Source organism: Lactuca serriola, chromosome 8 (genome assembly GCF_051521515.1).
Source record: "Lactuca serriola cultivar US96UC23 chromosome 8, Lser_US96UC23_V15, whole genome shotgun sequence".
Lineage (NCBI taxonomy): Eukaryota > Viridiplantae > Streptophyta > Magnoliopsida > Asterales > Asteraceae > Lactuca > Lactuca serriola.
Window position 1 is genome coordinate 108,560,628 of NC_136415.1, and position 25,042 is coordinate 108,585,669.

A 25,042-nucleotide genomic window follows, 5' to 3' on the forward strand; every position below is an offset into this window, starting at 1 on the left:
CTAAAATCCATAATTCATAAAAGAAGTCTAAAACACTATTTTCCCATTTTACCCTTTGACTCTAAAGCACAAACCGAACGCTTGGATCAAACAATCTATATTACCCACATCCAAATGGGTCTAAACCTCTCGTTACCAAAACCCAAAGCCTTATGATACTTGATCTTTGGATCATGACCCCGAATTACGAAATGACCTGAAATAGGGTGTTATAGCTCTCCCGCACTTAAATTAAATTTCATCCTCTAAATTATTCCTTACTATCTCTTTTTTTGAACCAAACGATCTAGACTAAACTCCCTAAACCACGAAGATGACTGGGAAAGTCACCTCACTTTGATAACCATCCACCCTAAATATTATCGAACCCAAAATAGTGGAAATCACAAGCCCTAACGAATCCATATCATTTTCTCTGATGCTCATCGTTGACCAAAGAACACTACTTCTTGCTTAACTCTTATCCCTCTTGCAACCAGAACTGGCTCTCTAATTGACTGGCCTTCCAGTTAATCCTTAATCAAAAAATATCTTATCTGCACCACCCGATTAGCCGTTCAAGGCCCCGCTGCCCAAACGGTAGCCTGCTCCATGTTCACAATCCTGACCTATCTTGGATTCTTCTTAACCTCAAGGAAGCCTAGCACTCCCTCTAGATATACCTTTTTACTCCAAATCACAAACCGAACACTTTGTTCACGCAATCTACATTACCCACATCCAAATGGGTCTAAAACTCTCGTTACCAAAGCCCGAAGCCTTATGATACTTGACATTCGGGTCGCGGCCTCAAATTATCAAACAAACCGAAATAGGGTGCTACACAAATGCAGCATGCTGCTTAAGCCCCCAACAAAAATCTACACTCTTCTTCATCAAGCGAGTCAGGGGAATAACAATATTGGAAAAATCCTTGATGAACCTCCGATAATTACATGCTAACTCCTGATCTTAGATAGGGACTTCGGGACCTCCCACTGCATAACTGGCTTAAGCTTGGCAGGATCGATCATAATCCCATCTTGATTGACGAGGTATCTCAAGAACTAAACCTCTCGTAACCAAAACTCACACTTAGAGAACTTGTCGTATAGCCTCTCCTGCCTTAGTAAGCGAAGTAACTTCTGGAGATGCTACTCATGCTGCTCCCTGGCGGCCCAACATCAAAGCCCATGACCTGGTCGAGATCGCTAAGCGTTCCCCTAGTACGCCCGACATATTACGTCACTACACTGAGTCGAGTATCCACACGCGTACCCACAAGTACGCATTCGTATGCCCAACGTACTCCCCCTTCAACCAGTTCCTCCATTAAGTCCTTATTTATTAAGTCCAAATGTCCAAACTTCAGATCCATACCTTGGGGAACGTCTTAACCCACAAATTCATTAACTTTATGCCTTTGCATGGCACAAAAGGACTCAAACCCTAGATTTAGCATCGTACTTTCACTAAATGGACATAAACTCATGCATGGTTGATCCTCAACCATCAAGATGCTAACTTTCTGGACTAGGGATCTCAAAAACATTAAGAGGAGCAACTCCCAACTTTTGGAGTGGAAGAATCCCAGTAGATCTCCTTCATGGAACCAAAAAGTGTCCAAAACTTCACAACAACTAGATCTAAGCATTGAATTAGCAAGTTCCAAGCTTTATACCTCAATGAAGCTGGAAATGATGAGTGAAATCTGGATTTACAAGCTTTCCCTTAATCAAAGCTCCTTGTCCAAGTTTCTTCTTCTTTAAGGTTCGCTAAACACCGACTAAAACACACACACACACACAAAGAGGTCAAATCCCTCTAGATGAGCTAGGGTTTCAAAATGAGGCTCAAAAGGGCAATGAAGGTTGGGTAATGAGAGAAACTTGGGACATAAGGTTGCTTAAATAGGGTCTAAAACCTAAAAATTAGAGTTTGCACTCTAGCCACCTACGCCTAGCGTACGTGGCCAACTCCTAAAATAACGAAAATGTCATGTTGGCCCAATTTTGCAATAAATTCACATCCAAGGTATAAAATGAAATAAATTCTCATACTTAGGGTTTAAAATGAAAATACCTCAATATAGAGATGTTAAAATTCTCCCCCACTTGAACTAGACTTCTTCCTCGAAGTCTGTTGCTGTGAACACCTCAGGGTAATGCTCCCGCATCTCTGACTCGAGTTCCCATGTTCATTCCGAACCTTTTTGGTGCTACCACTTCACCTTCACAAGATCCACCACCTTGTTTCATAGAGTCTTCGACCTCCTGTCAAGGAATTCCACTAGTCTATCTATATAATTCAGGCGGTCATCCACCTGAATGTCCTCTAATAGAACCACTGCGGAATCATCAACTAAGCATTTCCGGAGTTGAGAGACATGAAAAGTGATATGGATCTGACTGAGCTCCAATGGAAAATCCAAACGATACGCAAACCTGCCCACTCGGGCTAACACCCTGAAAGGACCAATATATATGGGGCCTAGCTTGTCCCGCTTCCTGAATCAGATGACACCTTTCCAAGGAGAAACCTTTAGGAGCACCATGTCCCCAACTTGGAACTCGAAGTCTGGCCGGCATCTATTTGTGTAACTCGTTTGTTAGCTCTGAGTTGCCTGAAGTCTATAGTGAACCTACTGAATTAATTATGTTATCTTCAGTACCACCTCGGTACGGTACTCCCCATGACCCTCTGACCAATCTCACCCCGATATATCGAGTTCCTACACTTCCTCCTGTAGAGCATCTCAAAATGAGGTCAATCAATGTTGGCGTGATAAATATTGTTATATGAAAATTTCACCAAAGGAAGATACGTTTCCCAACTACCACCAAAATCTAGAACATATGCCCACAACATATCATTCAATGTTTGGATAGTCTGCTCACTCTGACCATCAATCTGCAGATGGAAAGTCGTGTTGAAGTGTAGACGAGTATCCAACTCCTTGTGGAGTCTATTCCAAAACCTGGAAGTAAACTGAACATCCTTATCAGAGACCACAAAAACTAGCACTCCATGTCATTCCACCACCTCCCGAATGTAGATATCGGTCAACTTTTGCGCCGAAATACTTTCCTGGATTGGAAGAAATGCACGCTCTTGGTCAACTGATCCACGATGACCTATATCAAATCCACACTGCGCGCCATCCTACGAAATTTGGTGATAAAATCCATCTTAATATCCTCTCATTTCAAAATAGGGACTTTCAACGGCTCCATTTTTCCATGGGCTCGATGATGGTCGGCCTTGACTTTCCTGCAAATCAATCACCTCTCCACATACCAGGCCACGTCTAGCTTCATACATGGCTACCAACAATCAGGTCGGAGATCTCTATACATCTTTGTTGCTCCGGGATGAATACAAAATCTCAACTTGTGTGTTTCCCCCATCAAAACCTGAAGCAAGCCACCCCAATATGGAACCCAAATCCTCCGATGAAGGGTCAATAACCCCCAACTATCATAATCAAAGGAAGTCACTCATCCACTATGCACTCACTCTTCCGGTTCTCTTCCTTCATAGCCTCGACCTAAGCCACCCGAATTTGATCAAGAAGTGGGGTAATCACTGTCATCCTCAAATACACATCCTTCATTGGGGCAGCAACTGCCTTGCGGCTAAGAGCATCGGCCACCATGTTAACCTTTCTTGGGTGATAAAGGATTTCACAATCATAATCTTTCACCACATCCAACCATCTACGTTGCCTCATTTTCAGATTCGGCTGATCCATCATATACCTCAGACTCTTGTGGTCCGTTTAAATAATACAACAGACCCCAAAGAGTTAATGTCGCCAAATATTGAGGTCGAAAACCACAGCCCCCAACTACAAATCATGCATAGGATAATTTTCTTCATGAGGCTTCAGCTGCCTCAAAGCATAAAGGATCACATGACCCCGTTGCATCAGCATCGCACCCATACCCATGATTAATGCATCATAATATACCAAAAAGTCCTCAACACCCTTCGGTAGGGTCAGAATCGGCGCCTCACACAATCTCTACTTCAGAGTCTCAAAAGTTGCCTACTGTTTAGGCCCCCCAACAAAAAGTGACAGTCTTCTTCGTCAACCGAGTCAAAGGGACCGATATCTTGGAGAAATCCTGAATGGATATCCGATATTAACCCGTCAATCCAAGGAAACTCGGAATCTAAAATGGAGACCTCAGAACCTCCCACCTCATCACCGCCTCAATCTTGGCTGGGACGACTAGAATATCATTCTGGTTGACAAAGTGCCCCAGAAACTGCACCTCACGCAACCAAAACTCAAACTTAGAGAACTTCGCAAACAACCTCTCCTTCCGCAGGGTCTCCAGTACCTCTCTCAGATGCTCCCCATGTTGCTACTGGGTCTTGGAATAGACTAAGATGTCATCAATAAACACATTCATAGACCAATCCGGCATAGGCCTGCATACGCGATTCATGAGATCCATGAATATGGAGCATTGGTGAGCCCGAAGGGCATCACCACAAACTCGTAATGACCATAACGAGTCCAGAAGGCTATCTTCTGCATATCCTTCCCTCTGACCCTCATCTAATGATAAACTGAGCGCAGATTAATCTTGGAAAACCAAGATACACCCTGAAGCTAGTCAAATAAATCGTCAATCCTTAGGATTGGATAACAGTTCTTCACTGTTAGCTTATTCAGCTCTCGGTAGTCGATACACATCCGATGTTGCCCATCCTTTTTCTTCACAAAAAAGATTAATGCTCCCCATGTTGAACTACTTAGCCGAATGAATTCCTTGTCTAACAACTCCTACAGTTGTGTAGACAACTCATACATCTCTGGTGGTGCTAACCGATAAGGTGCTTTGTCTATCGGAGCCACACCTTGGACCAAATCAATCTGAAACTCCACCTGTCTCTCTGGTGGCACTCCAAGAAAATCCTCCATGAACACATCCGAGTATTCCGGAACAATCGGTACCTCTCCCACCGCCGCCTCACCCTTCTCCCAAGTATCCATCACCTAAATCACAAACCCAGAACAACTTGCTGAAGATAACGTCTGGTCCTAGCTGCTGAACAAAGAACCGGCCCATGCTAAACACCCTCTCCTTGAATCACTAACTCTTCCCCACTTGGGGTTCGAACACGTACCAACTGATGTTCGCAGTCAATCGTTTCCCCATTGGGGCTCAACCAATCCATCCCTACAATAACCTTGCTCTCACACATAGGTATAGGAACCAAAACAATCGAGTATTGCTCATTGAATAACTCCAATATACATCCCCAATGAACCCTCAATACCTGCAGATGACGATCATCAAAAATATCAACCTCTAATGTACAATCTAGCTCCCCTGGAGTATCGACAAAACTCTTGTTGAGTGCAAGAGATACAAAGGATCGGGTAGCCCCCGAATCATACAATACCAATGCATAGATATCGTTCACAAGGAACGACCCTAAAAGCAAAACAAAAACATAAGCAGGAAAATCAAGATAAATAAAGAGATGAGGAGAAGATACATACCCGTCACCATATCTGGTGTTGCACGAGCCTACTCGGCTATCAGCTGAAATGCCTTGCTCCTCACAACAGACGTCATCGCTTAGGGGTGTTCGTTTCGATGGATCGGCTTTATTCGATCCGATCAAGTAAATCTAAATATATTTCGGTTTTCAAAACATGGATCCAAATAGTTCAAACCATATTTAAATCTGATCTGATCCAACCAAATTACAATCTGGTTGAATCGGATTTTTAAAGGCGAGACATTTTAAAAATTATATAACTTAAATATTTACCAACTCTATAAAAGTTACTACAAAACTTTTTAGTTATGAGTTATAATGTATAAACAACTATTAAGAAAAAATAATTATAGTTTAATATTTCATTGACTAAAAACGTTTGAAAAGATGTATATATAAGGTATTACATTAGATGAAAGTTTCTAATAATAAAATAAATAAGTTAGTAAACTTATAAATGATTGTTATTCGTTTTTTATTGATTATTCGGTTCTTATTTTATAAACCAGACCAATCCAAAATAATAATTCGGTTTAGCTTAAAATCAATCCAAAGATTAGAATATTCGAACCAAATAGTCCAATCTAAATTATCCGATTGAAAATTTCAGTTATAACCAAATAGTGAACAGCCCTACCTTCTCCTTGCCCTGGCAGCCATCCGTGATCCTTAAGGTCGTCGGAGCGGGCGCTGCAACTAGTCTTGTCGCTGCTAAACTCAAACAATCGGCCTTTTGTGGCCCCTCTTATTACAATGAAAGCAAATCAGACTCAATCCTTGGGGAGTGGCTATGCAATCCCGACTAAAGTGCCCAATCTTTCCGCACTAGTAACAGCTTGAACCACCTCCCCTGTAAGCCCCATCGTGCGTCTTGTCGCACTTGCCACAGCGGCCCCGACCTTGCTGGCCCCTCAATCTTGAATCAAAAACCCCGGGCCTCTTTCCTGAACCCTCAGAACCCTGAACCTGATCTGGATTCCTCTTCTTCTCCATCTCCAAGTCAATCCCCGTCTCTCTAGCTCTCGCTATCATATCATCCAATGTCTTGCAACTAGATATGCTCACAAACTGTCAGATGCCGCTCCTTAGCATATCGTGATATCTCACCTTCTTCATTTCCTCATCCACCACATACTACAGAACCAATAACGCCCTCTCACAGAACATAGTGGTGACCTCCACCACCGTTTAAGTAGTGTGTCAAAGGTCCTGAAACTCCCTCGCTAACTTTTGGACCTCAATCACATGTGCAAACTCAGCCCGATATCTAGTCATAAAATCCTCCCAATTCATCGACTCAACCGACTCACCTCCCAAGGTGTGTCCGACCTCCTCCCACCACTCTCGAGCTCAGTCTTTCAAAAGACAGGAAGCAAGTTTGACCTTTCCCTCTTCGGGGAAGCAGCTAGTATGGAAGGCGTTCATGACATCTGCTAACTAATGATTGCACACGATTGGGTCCTTCTTCCCAAAGAACTCAGGGGCCCCACATGCACGAAACTCACGGAAAGTCAAAGTGCGAGCTCTCATCATCGCCAGTGGCTCAGAACGAAAAGCGCCCAAGTGCTCATCTAGAATCTCAATGATACCCCCTGTATCGTACGAAAGATCACAAGAGTTTGATCAAGAATATTACCGGTAATTTCTGATGAAATGAACTCCCGAATCTGATCATCCACACACTCAGCCCCAGATCCCGAACCTGAACCATCATCGGTAACAACACCTGCACCCACATTTGCACTAGAACCTCCTCGAGTGACCACCATACTGAAACATGAACCATACAAACCATCAGAATACACTCGAAAAATCTCACACTCTACAAGCTCCCTGGTATCATCGTGACCTTCCTTGACTCAAGTACGGAAGCTTTGCTTCCATAGTACGGGCCCATACTACCTTCCATATATATTCTTACTTTACTCAAGGATCTCCCCGAATCCCCCAAGTTACTTTCGTTAATCCAAACGACCTCTAGCGAAGCAAAGCTCTCGGCACCGAATCACCTCCTAGGTTTTCCTAGGGCTACCACCACACCACTCCCATCATCAGCTGCAGAAGGAACTCCCCCTAACACCCTCTAACTAGATTACGAATAAAATTACACACCACCAAAACCAGATAATTCTTCGAATGAAAGGTCTCACTCTACAACGGTTGGACTCAAACAAGAGATGTGCAATAGGTTTAAACCTAACCTTCTGAAATTATTTATTCTCATTAATATGTAACTTAGAATATTCACTTACTAGTTAGTTAATGCTAATGGGAACTCCTAAAAGCACAAAGCAAGCAACATTTGAACATTGAGTAATCAGAATCAAGGCATAACCTAAACATGTCATCCTATCACCGACTGATCAATACTAGCATGCAAGTCTATAAGCTCATACAGTAGGCACATAAAAGAATCTCTCCTAGCATTCTATCATGTAATCCTAAGCAGATCCTTAGCCCTAATCTAGCATGCGATTCACAAGTTCACAATTCAAAGCATATCACAAAATCATGTATGGGTATTTTGGGAAAACTTACTTGGGTTTGGTCGATTACATGAACCACACCCCTTTATTTTATTATAAAACTCTTTTATAAAACATTTCTTTTTATTAAAATCTACCAAATCCTCAGTTTGAGTTCAGGCACACCCGAGAGTATGCCCAAATCCCTCAAACTAAGGCACTAATACCAACTTGTAACGTCCCAAAATGCAGAACCAACAATTTTCATTTTTATATTAAATAAACCATCAACCAAACATGTTTGTCAAAACCATAAAGTATTCATAGTAAATAAAATATCATCCCAAAAGTACATCAGAGTCAATAAGCTGTAAAATCATGGTGTGTGCAATGCGATCATTCTGATCCCTTCCCCTTCGATCTGGAAGCACCTGAAACATAAACTAAAAACCGTAAGCACAAAGCTTAGTGAGTTCCCCAGAGTACCACATACCATACATATATGGCAGCTCAAGGTTGTGTCGAGTCTATTTCAACCCGGAGTCTATTTCAACTCATGTGTCGACCCAAGGCTGTATCGGATCTATTTCACTCCTCAGTCTATTTCAACTCATATGTCAGCACAAGTCTGTAACGGGTCTATTTCACCCCACATACATATAGCAAACAGTCACAACACATACATCATGTGTCATAAAGACTACAAGCACATACAATCCCTATTGTCCTATAGTATAGTGAGCAAACTCACGTCAATCTGATGTCAATCAAATAGATGTTCAGGTTGCTGAACCGGAGAATCCCTACACTAACCAATCAAATAAAAATCTCAATTAATAATTGGGCCATAAACCATAACCGGGAATCTAATTCATTAGACCCAACACCCAAGGTAAAAGACCATTTTACCCTTCCCTTACTTGGCCTAATAATCGAGACTCAAACTCAATGGCACTAAAAGCCCAATAATAGCCCAAATCCAAAAGACAATCAAGGCCTGATATGGGCCCAATTCCAAGAAGTTCCCAGCCCTAGTAGTGGCCCATAATAAGAAAGACTTGTGCCCCAACAAGGGCCCAAAACCCTAAAGTCCAAGGACGACCCAACATCAAATCCCATGGACTGGTCGTGAACGCTAAGCTTCCCCTAGTACGCCCGACATACTAGTTCGCTACACCGATTCGGGGATCCAGGCGCGTACGTATAACGTACGCATTCGTACGCCCGACGTACACTGCTTTCAGGCATTTCCTCCATTAAGTCCTAATTGCTTAAGACCAAATGTTCAAACTTCAGATCCAGACCTTGGGGAACCTCTTAACCCATAAAGTTATTATCTTTATGCCTTTGCATGGCACAGAAGGACTCAAACCCTATATTTAGCATCCTACTTTCACCAAATTAACATAAACTCATGCATGGTTGATCCTCAACCATCAAGATGCTAACTTTATGGACTAAGGATCTCAGAAACATAAATCGGAGTAACTCCTAACTTTTGGAGTGAAAGAATCCCAATACATCTCCTTCATGGAACCAAAAAGTGTCCAAAACTTCACAACAACTAGATCTAAGCATAGAATGAGCAAGTTCCAAGCTTTATACCTCAACGAAGTTGGAAATGATGAATGAAATCTTGATCTACAAGCTTCCCCTTGATCAAAGCTCCTTCTCCATGTTTCTTCTTCTTCAAGGTTCACTAAACACCCACTAAAACACACATAAAGATGTCAAATCCCTCTAAATGAGCTAGGGTTTCGAAATGAGGCTCAAAAGGACAATGGAGGCTAGGAAATGAGAGAACCTTGAGACATAAAGTTTCTTAAATAGGTTCCAAACCCTAAAAATTAGGGTTTGCACTCTGGCCACCTACGCCCAGCGAACGTACCTAACTCCCAAAATTACGAAAATGCCATTTTGGCCCAATTTTGCAATCAAATCACATCCAAGGTCTAAAATGAAATAAATTCTCATGCTTAGGGTTTTAAATGAAAATACCTCTATATCGAGATGTTACAGATAAATGGTTGAATTGATAACACATGTTTGACACGTCTGTTGTTCCTCTAGGATTAAAGTAGAATGGGCTTCCAAGAATGTAGGACAAGTGGATCGATGTTGAATAAGTCTTGTGATGTAGTTATACATAAGGGACAAGCTATTGATCATATAGGTGAATGTATTCTTTTTAGGAATTGGATACCCGATGTTGTTTAAGAGATCTAATATTGTATTAATTCAAATTCGGTAGTTTGTAATCAAGAAATAAAAATTATAATATTTTTGAACTTGTTATCGAATTGAATAAGTTTTACGTATTCCTTGTCACAATTTTTTCAAATGTGTCCATACTTGTGAGTTATGGCGTTTCATTTGAGAATCATATGGAGCAAATATTGGGAAATTATACCATAGATACATAGTTTAGCGACAAAGTCAATTTTGTTCCACTCGTACCATTAGTTTTTATGTTTGGAGGCATCATAGGAGTTTTCAATGTGATCAAATACCCCAAATCTGATATAGTGAGTTTCAAAGAGTTCCTACCAAGCGTCGTAGTTAAGGTGTTCAAGATCAAGAATTAGTGGAATGTATGTTTTAGTGTTGGTGATCCCATAGCATTCTTCGAGTGAAATAAAAGAGGAAGGGTTGGTGCCCCTTGCAGTCGGATCTTAAGATGAGAACTCGAGGTAGGTGTAGGTTTCAAGAGCAGCTAGGGTTTCTTGAAAATGGCTAAATGTCATGTAAGTTTGTGTTTTCTCCATAAAATATTATATATATATATATATATATATATATATATATATATATATATATATATAATATGCTTTATACTCTATTATAAAGCATATAAGTCATATCTCGAATTTTAAGAGGTATAAATTAGAAAGTTTTGTGTACAAATCAATTATGTATAAATATCGTTAATACATGCAAACAAATTTGAAGACTTGAATTAAGTAAGGTTATTAAGAAATTTAATTTGGAGCAAAATGATAATATAAAATTATTAAATTCATGTATGTAAATTAATTTAAATTTCTTAAACTAGACATCAGTATTAATTTTTTATTGATAAAAAAAAAGACACCGGTATTAATTACTTTATATTAACCGTATAAACATACAACATAAATATAAAGTCTAAATAAACACACTGATATTAATTACTTTGCACGTTTGGTCCCTAACTTATTTTTTTTTAACTCGGAAGGTCCCTAGTATTTGTTTTTGTTGCGCGCTTGTTCTCTGTTTTAACTAAAAAGACTATTTGCCCTTGATTTTTTAATTTATTTAAATAAGGTGGGTTAGGTAAGTTAATGTAAGGTGAGGTGCAGGTGGGGTTGGGATGTGTTTATTTAAATAACTTAAAAATCAATGGCAAAATAGTCTTTTTTAAGTAAGACATGGACCAAATGCACAATAAAAACAAACAGGGAACCTATTGAGTTAAAAAAATAAGTTTGGGACCAAACGTACAAATTATCCCAAACCATAAGGACCATTCATGTAATTTAATATATATATATATATATATATATATATATATATATATATATATATATACACACATCTATAAAAATCATGCTAATTTTAAACTTTTTAAAACACTTCAAAACCAATGATTATTACAAAACTTGTTTTCAAAATAGTATAGTGTCAAAGTATCCCAGAATCAAAACATGAAAACATAAGGAGGTGTATGATCACGCCTTCGCCTTCCCGTAATCATCATAAGTACCTGAAAGAAAATCAACAACTGTAAGCCCGAAGTTAGTAAGTTCCCCCAAAATACCAACACCATAAAAACATATCAATAACATATAAGCAAACAACATGCATAATGAGCCTTCAGCCTGACTGGACTGCCTCACAGGCCTTCAACCTATATGGACCGTTCTTCGAGCCTTTTGCACGTCTGGACCGCCTCGCAGTGCCTACAGCTTATCCGGACCGCTCGTCGGGCCTTCAGTCTGAATGGACCGCCTCGCAGGGCCTATAGTCTATCCGGACCGCCCTGGGTATGTTGGCCTTCAGCACAAAGCAGGATCGCCTCAACCCAACCCCCAATCAAACAATCATGTGCACATAAATATCATACGCTAGCATATATAACAGTTAAATCGATCTAACAAATCACTAATCAGAGCAACATTCTATAACCAGGATACAGACCTAATCGGTCACTAATATAGCATCATCTTATATACCAGGATACCGACCTAACCAGGTCACTAAGCATATCACCATCCTAACTACCAAGATGTAAATCAATAAGTATATCATGCAATAACCCGGATACAAATCCGAAAAGGGTCGGCATTGGTGCCTTAGACCTTGTTGATATGGTGAGAAGAACTCACCTCACAATGTTGATCGGAACTGAAATATCAAACTCCCGCAACACGGTTCCAAACACCAACACCTATAACCACCAACAATCCACTCCCATAAATTCCCAATTTACTATAATTCCCTCGGAAGCCAAACTGGTCAACCCTTTGTCAAAGTACACGGTCAAAGTCAATGGTCAACTTTCCTCATTATTCCATCCTCACGTCGTGACCTTCCCTGGCTCCCGTCGTGAGAGTCAACTCATCTTGGGTCGACACAGCGAGTCGAATCGGTTCACTCATTTCAGGGTTTTAGATCGGGGCAAGCTCGTGCTCACGTCGTGAGACCATACATCTCACGTCATAAGAACTGTTCTGTGAGTATTAAGCTCTTAATCCTTTTTGATGCACGTTGGGGATTTCCAGGATACCATATCTAGCCTAAAGGATCATAAAAATCATATCTTTTCAGTCATGCATGACCCATGCATGGCTTAAACACTAGTTAGGTCAAAAGATGGGTATAAGCATCAAGATTCAAACTTTGAGTCCAAAACTTGCACCAAAATCCAGATCCAAAGGTCCTACCATGGATAATGACTTAATAGTCCATAAAGTTGCTAACTTTATGAACCTCAAGCATGATAACTCAAGATCCCATGCAAAGAAGGTAACCATAACCTAGATCTAGCAAGATTAGAAGAGAAATGTGGAATCTTTGAGACTTACAGAGGCTTATGAGCTCAGAAATGACACCAGGAGGAGCTTATCTCGTCCAAAGGAGCCTCCACAAGAGCTTCTTCTTCTTCTTCTTCAAGGAAATCCACCACCAATACCACCAACAATGGCTCAAGGGCTCAAGAAGGCCAAATCTAGGGTTTTTCAGTGACTTGGGAGTGAAAGAGGCTAAGGATGGATGACCCAAGCCTCCTCATTCCGTTTATACCCGATTTTTAGGGTTTAGGACCATCAGGCATGACTCACGTCGTGAGGTCTTATGCCTCATGTCGTAAGGTCCGAGAACACGGATCAAATAGTCAAGGGTCCTACTCATGAGTGTGACGACTATGGCTCACGTTGTGAGCCTCTTCCAATTGCAATTTAAATTAATATTTTTAATACCTCAGAATTCGGATGTTACAATATATATATATATATATATATATATATATATATATATATATATATATATATATATATATATATATATATATATATATACATAATTTGTATGTTTTAAAAAACATATTTAAACACGTCATGTTGTCAAGAAAAGTATTCAGGTCTTTTATTTTGTTTTAAAATAGTGACATTTTAGCATTTTGCATGAGAAAAATATCAATTTAAAAAATTAACATAATAGAACTAGTTGCATAGCCATAAGGGTGGAGAAAATTATGATAAGGCAAAATCTTCCACCTCAGCTCCACGTAAACTTAACATGGCAGAGGAAGAAAAGAAAGAGTGGGTGCCTATGGATGTCATGATAAGAGAGAATAGAAAGAGGTTGAAATAATTAAGAGAGTATGGAGAAGAAAGGAGTGAAGCCTGCCATGGGGATGCCGAGCTACGTTCATGCCACAAACCGGGACGTTGTCCGCCACATCCACATCAGCCATGCCAGTTTGTCTCACCCCACTCCCTTCAAGGCTCAAGCCGGATAAAAACTTCAAGTCCTCAAAATTTATGTTGAAAAAAAATATATCAATATTTTATTTATACCAACATAAGGAAATTTTAACATCATTTTGGATGCAATAATTGGAACATTTAGACGATACGTCTTGTCAATTAGATGTTTTTAGGAGGTTTTGTCTACATATTGTGTGGATTGAAACTGTCTCCTTCCATATGTACATGAATACAAATATGTTTCTATGTTTTTTATCTAATTAAAGGCGATTAAATCTATATTATAAAGCCTCAAAATATTCTCATGGCCTATAATTCTAATGAATCGACAAATTAATAGGCCTCCCTCAAAATATTATATGATATTAATTTTAAGCATTTAAAGTGAGAAAACCGTATAGAACTTATTTTTGGTCCCCTACAAATTATTTCTCCCATTTAACACCAATTATATCCCCGCATTTATTCATACTCTGCTTCTATCTATTCCAATCATTGCATTTCACATTAGATTTTTCAGAAAATACTACTTTAGATTAAAATATAGTTTTGATAGATCTTTTAGGCCGAACATCGATTATAACTTTATAAGCATTCAGACATGACAAAACTTAAAATCATTAAAATACGGAAACCGTTTATTACAACACTCTAGGTAACCATCACATCAAAGCTTTTATATGCTTTAATAAATTAAAAAGAAAAAAAAAACATACTTGAAACAAACAACACCACAACACTTGCAACATCCTTAATTTAATACTTAGAATGTTTGTAGAGATAATTCTTCCAGAATCCAGAGTTCCAGACATCTTGTAATCTGCTCAAATTGGCACAAGGCTGCTGAATATGCGCTTCAAGCTCGGGCAGGCTGCCCGCAATCTTCCCATACTCGATGGACTTATCTGTTAAAAAATATTAAACAATTCAATATCATAATTTTAAATACATTAAACTTAAGTATGAAAATAAAAAATATAATTCACCTTTTGACAAAAGCGGACATCCAGAGTCTCCAGCATGTTACAGTGTGATATAGCAGATTCAACCGCTTCTTCACTAATATTGCAAGACTGGTTGAAAGAGAGAAAAAAAAAAGGTTAAATTAAAAAAAAAAAATATCAGAAATCTAAATAGAAATATGAACATTTGATTGATACCTGGAGAAAGAGGCTAGTTAACCTCGGACAGTCGAGCTTCAAGATTTCCAACGAGCTGCAATTGCTGAGGTGGCAATAAATATAAACTTTATTTTAAGTTATGAGCATTTTATTATACAATAATAAATTATTAACAAGAGAAAGTAGAAAGGCATACCTTAAATTGAGGAAGCATAGATTACAACACGCGACATCAACTTCCTTCAAGTTTGCAGAGAGTGAAATGTTCAAAGATGACAAATGAGTAAAACGTGCAACTGAAGGGATCAAGACTTTCTTAACATTCGGACACCCAACACAGTTAAGATTTTGTAGCAAACGTTCAGGCTGCTGTTGTTCATCTTGAGAAGTACTAAAACTCCAATTCAAGTCATGCATATTGACACACCCGTTTAAACTGACATGAGTCAAATGAGTACAACAAGCAAGAAGCTCTTCAATGGAAGCCTGACACAAGCTTCCATATGACAAGTCCAGTTCACGCAAAGTAGGAAGGGCCCCATCTTTGTAAAGCGGCTCCAGTGACGTGTCAGTCAGATACTTGCACGCTTGCAGCTTCAAAACCTTTTTATACAACAACTTAAATTACATATCATCATAAATTCACAATACAAATATAAAAAGTACTGTATTAAACTCACCTTTAACTGCAGACATGAATCGAATACAGGCTGTAAGTTTGTTAAAAAGGTGTAGGAGAGATCGAGTGAGGTCAAATTTGGAAGCCAACGAAGAGATAGGAGGCCATCGGGGCCCACGGATGGGCATGACATTAAGATTAGTGAGTCGATCAGAGGACATGAAGCAGCGGTTGCGGATAAACAGTCGTCTTTCAGTTGGCTGAATTTTTTTTAAAAATAAAAATTTAGTATATTTAATTAATAAGGTGAAGAATAAAGTACATTTGATTATTTAAATGACCTGCAAAAGGAGGCATCGAGAGAAGTTAATAAAGGGCAGTTTATTAAAGCTTCTGATAAGACACCGCATCCTTTGAGTTCCAGTAACACCATTGTTGGTGCTTCGATTTTCAGGGAGTTTAGTTTTGGACATATTCCCAGATTGAGAGACCGAAGGCCAACCTACCAAAGAAAAAAGAAATTATAAATTACTATAAAATTTAATAGATAAGAGAAGTTATTGGTTGGTTTACTTACTGGACTGAAGGTGGCTCTTTCAAGATGATCACATCCGTCTAAAGAGACTTGTTCTAGATAAGGACAAGTTAGCTCAAGTGAAGTAATGGCACGACATCCAGCAAGTGAGAGACTTGTTAAAGAATTGCTACAGAATTCCACCTCTGTCAAGCTCTGAAACAATTTTTTAAATTATATAAACATTTGAAAATCTCAAACTGGTAGTTAAAAAAAAAAGTAAAAGACCTCATATGTTTATAAAATATGAACCTCGCAGTTATCAAGGATTAAGGATTTGAGCATGGGGCATCCACTGCCATCGCTAAAAACTTCACAGATTGAATTGGTCAAAGATTCACAGTCTGTGAGGTCAACTTCTTGTAGACGTTGACATTGCAGCTCTAAGGAAGTCAAGCTTTCTTGTTTTTGTAAGACTAGTTTCTGCATACAAATAACAAAAATTAAAGCAACTACAATAACATTATATAAAAACTATAAATCCAAAAGACTAAATCATATACTTGTAGTGAGTTTGATACGATGTTGATTCGCTGCAGTGAAGGGCAATTCGAGACTTTGATTGATGATAATACAGCACTTCTTAAACGTAAGTCCACAAATCTGCACCCAAAAATAGCAATCAATTTAATGATTCCAAAAGAGTTTTTTTTTTTAATGAGGGATTATAGTTTGGAATGGAGAATTATACTTGCGACAATGTACAAGTCTGATATTTTGCAAACGAGGAAGATCCAAGAAGACTGATGTCAATAAACTGCAATTATCAAGCTCCAAAACCTGTGGGGATACATTAAATTAAAGGATTTATTGAAGTTGCAGAAATTATGAGAAAAGATAAAAACAGGTGATTACCTCTAACATATAACTATGAGAAATAGCAGCCATAGAAGCAGAAGTTATGCCTTCACAGCTATGAAGCTTGAGAACAGTCAGCATTGGCAACCTTACAGACTTCAAGAAACCAAGAAAGGGCATATTAGGAAGAAAAAAAAACATGATTATTTATGATTTGAATTCATGAAACTAGTGTAAAGATTCCAACTTTGTTAACAAATTGATGGGATAACACCAATAATCAACAGAAATTACCTCAAGGGAGATGTTTGGGCAGTATGATGCATTCAGGATATGGAGATTGGCACAAGTTAATGAAATCTCACGAAGTGTCTCATCACTAACACAAGAACAGTTCGACATGTCCAAGGATTCCACAAGAGGACACGATGTTACTGCTGACCGAATTGCAGCATCTAGAAGCTTATGACAAGATGCTATATCAAGATCATTAAGAAGAGGACAGTTTAGTACAGCATGTGCCATGCTGCTTCTCTTCAATGACAATGTCAAAAGTTGGGGACACCTGTAAATGACACATTTTTACCCATTCTTAGCAAAATTATATCATGAAGCCATATAAAATACTTATTAATACAAGCTATAAGAGTATATTATAATAATACCTGACAGAAATACGGACCACGCGGCATTTAACAATTTGAATGTGTCGCAAAGTGTCATGGTATATGGGTATCTCCTGAATGCCATTTCCAAGAATAGCATCAGTCACAATCAAACTCTTTAGCATAGTGCAATCGGTTAAAGCTTGAAAAAATGTCTCCCCTAACTGTCCTTTTCCCAAAGTTAAGAATTCAAGATTCCTGAAAACAGTCGAATGCATAACCGGTTAATGTTACAATTCATGAAGGTATTGGATATGTTCTTGAGCAATAAAAAATCATCACCTTAAGGAAGAGATTGCTTGCATGACAAGTGTATGTATAGCAGGAGACCCGTTAATGTTTACTTGAGTAGCATTTGGATATCGATGACACATATCTTCAACTGAAAGAAGTCAAGAAGCAAAGTTTAGTAGGAATTTGGATATGGAAATTATAGAAGAAAAAAAAAAGGTCATCTTACATTGTAGTGGAGATATATTTCGGTTTTCAAAGTTCAAGATTCTCCAGAAATCTTCATGTGCACTAGCCATGCGCCACTGCCTACAGACCTCAGCTGCTCTACAGAGATCAATGTGGCCCAAGAAAGAAAAGACCTAACAAGCCAGGACAACAGCCATCAACATATAGTAGAAAGAAAAACAAAACAAAAAAGTAGAGGTGAAGAAAGAAGAATAAATACCATATGCAACAGGTCATCAGTAAGATCCATTCGAATTTCTCGATCATCCATCTCCTCTTGTACATTTTCATCTTCCTCCATTCTCCAAATATTAGACATTAAAGGACTTCCTTCGTCTTCAGATGCTGAACAAAGGTAGTTACCTAAGCTATTATGCATTCTCTCATATTCATCACTCATGTTTTCTTGAAAAGGCATAGATAGAAGAAAGCTATCACAATCCCTGAAAAAAAAAAAAAAAGACCCCATGATTTATTAAATATCATCGGGTCCCTAAGGTTTACATGTGTAGTAAGGTTAAATGTGTATTTTTTGAATGTGATTTTCTTTTCGTGAAAATTGTAAAAAGAAAATTCAAATAGGCCCAAAACGCTGACTTGACAGAACAAAAACAATTTGGTCTGTTTGGTTTGGAAATTTGTCAAATTAAGCTTTGCAAATTTGAAAAAATAATTGCCACTCAAACCAGCCAAAACCAAACCCTGCAGTAGGATAGAAGAATAAGCTTTTCAATTGACAAAAAAGATCTTGACTTGACCATCAGAAATGGCATTTTGTTTATTCTTTCATATATTTTCAGTGCTTCATCCACTAACTGAAGTAAATATCTGAAAAAGGCATTTACGCATATGACTTATCTTCATCCCACTAAAGCAAAAGACAGTCACGAGATTTAATAGAAGAATCAGAAAACCTACTACCAGTACCAAATGGTGATTGAGTAGTTAATTGATCAACTAAAAACAAATATTTCTTAATGAAGAAAAAGAAAGATGGTCTCACAGTGCAAGAGAATGAACTTTGGGACGTTTACTGTGACTATCACGATCAAGACCATCTCTTTCAAGCACTGCAGCAGCTGATGAAGACGAAGGGTCTCCTCCCAAGCTCAAATTCAAATTGACATCCACGTTACTACCTCTAGAAGTGCCCTCCCCAGGCTGCAATCGAAACTTTCCTCCGTCATCTTCATCCCTTGGTTTACCAGACCCTAATTCCTCGTCGTGTCTTATTTCTTCAGACTTACCCTCATCAAAATCAAGATTTCCCAAAATGCCCTTCCTTTCCCCCATCGTCTCTCGCTTCTTATATTCTTCTTCTTCTTCGCCGAAGCATAAACAACACCAAATCTTCATGCACAACCGAAGAAACCCCAAATTTGCAGCTTGAATTTATAAACCCTAGGTTAAGGTATTACACGTTTTTCTAGGATAATCCAAATTTCTTGCAGAATTAACCTAAACCTAAAAGACGCACAGAAATTGCATTACACAAACCAAAATCAAATTTTTTGACACGCTTCACTCATTCCATCGGGAGAATTGAATTTGCAACATAAATGGAGAAATGTATTCAAACATATGTAAAAAGGGAGAAATTTCCAGGTGAGATCAGATCGGATCAGATCAGATCGGATCTTCCTCCGGTAGTTGCTCCTCGTCGTTGACGGTCGATCGGCGGCCAGAAATAGAAATGAAAAGGTTGAATCCCCCTCGCTTTCTCTGTGCGAGAGAGAAAGTGAGAACTTCGTTACTTTCTACGTTGATTTCGGGCTTTCGGGTATGTCGCTGAGAAGACTGATGGAATCCAAAAGCGAATACTCGCGAATATTTATTTACTTACATTTATATATAGAAATGGAAAGAACTTGTCCAAAATATCCATCTTATCCTCGGTCACAATTAAAATATTTATCTATATTATGTTTATATTTTGTGGGTTTTATTTCTATGTGGTTTAGAACAAATAGCCATTTAAAAAATTATAAATTTTATTAACTTTAATTAAACTTATTTAAATATTACTAGATATGTGCCCGCGCACAGGCGCGGTGATAAATAATTTTTAGGCAAATAGTTTCTTACATAGAAATAATTATTATATTTTTTATTAGTTATTATGTAATAAAAAATTACAACTTTTATATAAAACATTTATGTTTATATTGTTTGTTTATACTATTAATGTAAATTAATTAATATTGGTGTTTAGTTTAAGAAAATATAAATTAATTTATGCATATGAATTTACTATTTTATAATCTTTATTTTGCTTCAAATTGAATTTCTTAATTATTTTTCTTAATTCAAGTCTTCAAACTTTTGACATGTATTAATAAATTATTTATGTATAATTGAATTGTACAAAAAGTTTTGTAACATATTGAAGGGTTATGGGCATAACTACAACCTATGTGTTCATCCAACCCTAATTGTTTTGAATCAAAGTTTTTCACTAGTTGAACATGTATGTAACATCCCAAATTTCGAGTCCAAAAAATTCATTTTTAATTAATTGATTTATAAAACTTCCATAAGAAAACATAATGAAGACATATCATTTCATAAAACTAATATATCATGTCTGAAACCAAACCATAAATATAACAATGTTAAAGTACAATCCCAAGAATCTCATAATGCGGAAATCCAATGTGTGTGTATGATGTGCAGCTACCGCACCAGTTTTTTCCCCTCCGTTGAAGAGGTACCTGAAACAAAACTGAAAATTGTAAGCACGGAGCTTAGTGAGTTCCTGCATCGTAGCGCATACCATACAATCACATAACATAGACATACTGTCAGGTATATCTGGGTGCCCGACCTACCCCTTCGGTCCTCTCGACCGGATACTGCCTAGCATACCTGGGTGATGGCCTCCCCTTCGGTCATCTCAACCAGATACTGCCTAGCATACCTGGGTGTTGGCCTCCCCTTCGGTCCTCTCGACCAGATACTAGGGACTATTTCACCCATCTACTAATACCACATAACATGTAACACATAATCATATTCTATCTAGCATGATTGGGTATGACTACCCCATTCGGCCCTATCGACTGGAAATCTTGGGGACTATCTCCCCTACTGCTACTAGCATATAACATTATATCATACTATCAAATAACATATTAGGTAGTAGAAAACCTAGATGAATATCACAAAGACAATCATCTAACATACGACTCCTACTGGTGGGTCGATATTGGTACCTTAGACCCACTTCTACTGGAAGGTAACTCACCTCGTAAGGTTGACTGCTGGAAAGTTGATTGGCAGATGTCTGACTGCTGCTCCGGTGATCCTCCGGCTATAAACCCATAAAACACTTAATCAGACACTGATAAATACTCTTAGGGTAAAATGACTATTTTACCCCTGACCAAGTCAAAGTCAAAGTCAACTTCCAGTTGACCTGACTCGTCGAGTTGGGCCGCCAACTCGTTGAGTCCCTATCCTTTCATATGTCCTTCTTCGAACTCCTGTTTGTCGAGTTTATGAACGACTCGACGAGTTCTCCTTCTAAAACATCCTCGAATGAACCTTCATCCAACTCGCTGAGTTGTATGAACAACTCGTTGAGTTCATCCCCATCCTATGATCAAGTATGCCCTTGACTCGCTGAGTTGTATGAACAACTAGTCGAGTTCTATGATTTCCAGGTCTATGGCTAAGTCTAATGTGTTGGGTCACTCCCCCGGACCCCTCTAAGACCACTCTAACACTCACTGGGTTCCTTCGAACCACAACAGAAAAGGAAGTCAAGCCAGGACTCGTCGAGTTGAGAATGACCAAGTCTCATTTCTCGATTTCTGATGTACAACACATGACCAAAAGATAGATCTAGGCTTCTAAGATCGATCTAGCACGTAAAGTTACAAACTTTACGTGCATGCATGGGATTATGAGCTTAAATGGCCCTAAATGAGACTCTTACGATGCATGGGGCTCTCTAAGGCTCCAAAATCAGTCCCTTTCTGGCTTGTAACCCCTCAAAGACCTTGGATCTGAAGTCTGAGCCCCCAATCATGTTGCACTCATGATTGGTCACCAAGAATGGCTCCTAAAAGCCCTAAATCACCCCAAAAAGGGATCTAAACCATGAAAGAGCAAGGTATCAACTTTATACCTCTAAAGAACTGCAGAGGGTGCACAAAATCGAACTCCTCTGGCCTCCTCTAGATTCCTCAAGCCTTTCTTTTCCTTCTTATGTTCCAAAATCACCAAAACCACCACAAAGGCCTTAGATTTTTACACAAATGATTAGGGTTTGATATGGAGAGTTATTGAGAGCAATAGGGACGAAGGGAGGCTGAATGAGATGATTAAATAGGGTGCAATCCCTTAAATTAGGATTTTGTCTAGTCAGGGCCTACTCGTTGAGTCTGGCCGCCGACTCGTCGAGTAGGTCATTAAACTCTCGGGTCCAAGTCGCTCTTACTCGTCGAGTTGGCCATCAACTCGCCGAGTTCTATGCCAAAAAAATGAATAATACGTGAATGAAATTCATACCAAGAACCGGGTGCTACAATGTAATTGAATACCAAAGTACTAAACCCTAGATCTAACATATATAATTCGAAAATTACATCATAAAAAGGGTTTTGATGTTTACCTCGCTTGTTATGTAGTAATAACAAGAACACGTTGTAGATCCTTGACTCTTGAAATCTTAGTGTCTAAAATGTTGCACCTCTAATGGCTTACAAGCACCGCTAGCAAGAGGATGAGAGGAAAAAGGTAGGTATACTTAGAAAAATCGGCTCCACTAGGGTTTTTAGGCATAGGGCCGAAAAATCTAAGGGTTAGATCCTTGACCCATGGTTTTTGATAAATAAAAAATAATCAAAATATAATGATAAACTAAATACTAATATTAAATAAATATAAATTAAAAGTATTTAAATTTTTTTAAGGGTTGGTAGGTTGTAAATGGGTTAGGAATTTCAACCATAACCCACCCCAATTAATTAAACGGGTTGAACCATTTAATTAAATGGGTTCAAAATCTCAACTCAACCTGTTATTTATTGGGTTGGGTTCGGGTTGGGTTGGGTTGGCGGGTTTGGGTTGACATTGCCACCTCTAATGGATATAAACCATCGAAAATGAAGTTTGTATGCGAAAGTTATGATTTTAAGAAAAATATTAAATTTGGACAACCCAAATGATAACACGCGTCAAGATCCGGTTGAACCAATTCTCCCTAAGTCTTGCAAGAAGATAGCGACACATAGCTTAAAGAGAGGCTGCCATGTCACCAGACACGATGCACCCCTCTTGAATTGCTATAAATAGAAGCAATTTTCTTGTTCATTCGTTGTTTAATTCATTCCTTTCTTTCTCAAACTTTCCCGAGGCCCTAAGGCCCATTCTTAGTAGTTCTTGGGTCTTAGCAGCAAAGTTCTGGAGGGCCAAAGAGCCCCGAGAAAATGGAGGTATCAGTTTCGAAGTTCTACCCATGTAATGTCCGGTTTTTTATCAGACAACCTGTAAGTTGAGTTATGCTTACTGTACTTTAAGTATAACTTATATTTATGTTTATATTTGTTATTACGAACTTATAAACAATATCTATCAATAATACTAGTCATTATATTGATCGATCTACTTACGGTAATGATGATAAGGCTAGATAAGCGAGGTGTTTCAAGTGGATTTTTCAAACAATATATATTTATATACCAAACGGACCCTACTTCCGATACGATCTTACCTGATTGTTTCTTATCAGCTACACGACAGTGTTTCGTTTAAAATTAATAATAACTCTAATAAAAACTTTATAACAATTAAACTTTATAAATACGAACAAATTCTAAATGCTTAGTAATATTTGTGTTTATGTCGTTTTAAAAGGGAGTGTGAAGTATCAGTCAAAGATCTAATTTTGTTGTGAGTCTTTCATCTATATCATGTGAATGCGAGGTTACTTTTATCTTACACATAAATACAATGTATTTAGACAATTAAATGTTATATGTGCTTATTATCTATGTTCTTGATACACGTGCTAGATGCAATAATTTGATATGATTTACTTGTATATTTATTTTTATTATATTTAAATTGTGTTGGGTAGTGAATGATTGTGGTAAAATAAAATAATGGTGATAGGCCATGCATAGTACTATTGTACAATTGAGACCAATCATTTATGAGAGTATAAATGACGACCACTGACTATTCCAGACAGTCTGGTGGAACACAAACAGACTTGTCACCCGTAGGTATCAATGATCATGTTTTTTTCAGAAAAAATAAAGAACGTTCATACATGTACTTCATCCTCATTAACACATGTTGCTATAGAATCCACAAAGCATCATTGTCTACTCATTGCTTGTAGTGATCCTTTAGGGTAGGTCTGTTGAGATCATCATATTAGGATCATGGAGTGAGACTATATGGAATGGGTATTTGGGTTATTTGTTGGGAGAAAACTATATATCTAAAAGATTACAATTATATTATTGTAGGTTGAAAACCCTATGTGCTCATCAAACTCATAAGCTCGACCCACTCAATATATTCTTCACAAACACGGACGTTGGAACAACAACGGATAAGATACGTAACAGTGAGTAACCCTAGAAAATATTAAGGGATTCTATTCATCAAAATCTAGTACAAAAACAAAGGCACAATGTCTTTAAGTTTTAGATCGGTAACAAAAAGTCGATTGTGGAATAAACATATAAGACAATGATGGAAGAAAGCAATTAATGTGACGATTAATAAGTTTCAAATTAGAACAACCACACAACGATATGAAACAACTGAGATGTTTATAGAAGGAAACAATTAAGGTGGTGGCGACGTAACGAAAGAATGATGACGGTGGCCATAGGTGTTCACTAATTAGATAAAACTAAG

At 38.2% G+C, this 25,042-nt stretch overlaps 1 protein-coding gene across 1 annotated transcript; it reads right to left on the minus strand.

Annotated features, from left to right (window-relative positions):
• Positions 1-14,532: 14,532 nt before the first annotated feature.
• SLOMO (F-box family protein) lies at positions 14,533-19,993 on the minus strand. The gene is made up of 17 exons (XM_079012759.1): positions 19,170-19,993; positions 18,387-18,609; positions 18,168-18,300; positions 17,990-18,089; positions 17,708-17,905; positions 17,337-17,607; positions 17,100-17,198; positions 16,936-17,024; positions 16,748-16,847; positions 16,497-16,667; positions 16,248-16,400; positions 16,012-16,172; positions 15,732-15,930; positions 15,248-15,654; positions 15,091-15,154; positions 14,917-15,003; positions 14,533-14,835 (listed from the first exon to the last, which is right to left on the minus strand). Exons 1-17 carry the CDS (start codon positions 19,520-19,522, stop codon positions 14,755-14,757), a joined length of 2,889 nt encoding a protein of 962 aa, XP_078868885.1. The 5' UTR covers positions 19,523-19,993; the 3' UTR covers positions 14,533-14,754.
• Positions 19,994-25,042: the final 5,049 nt, after the last annotated feature.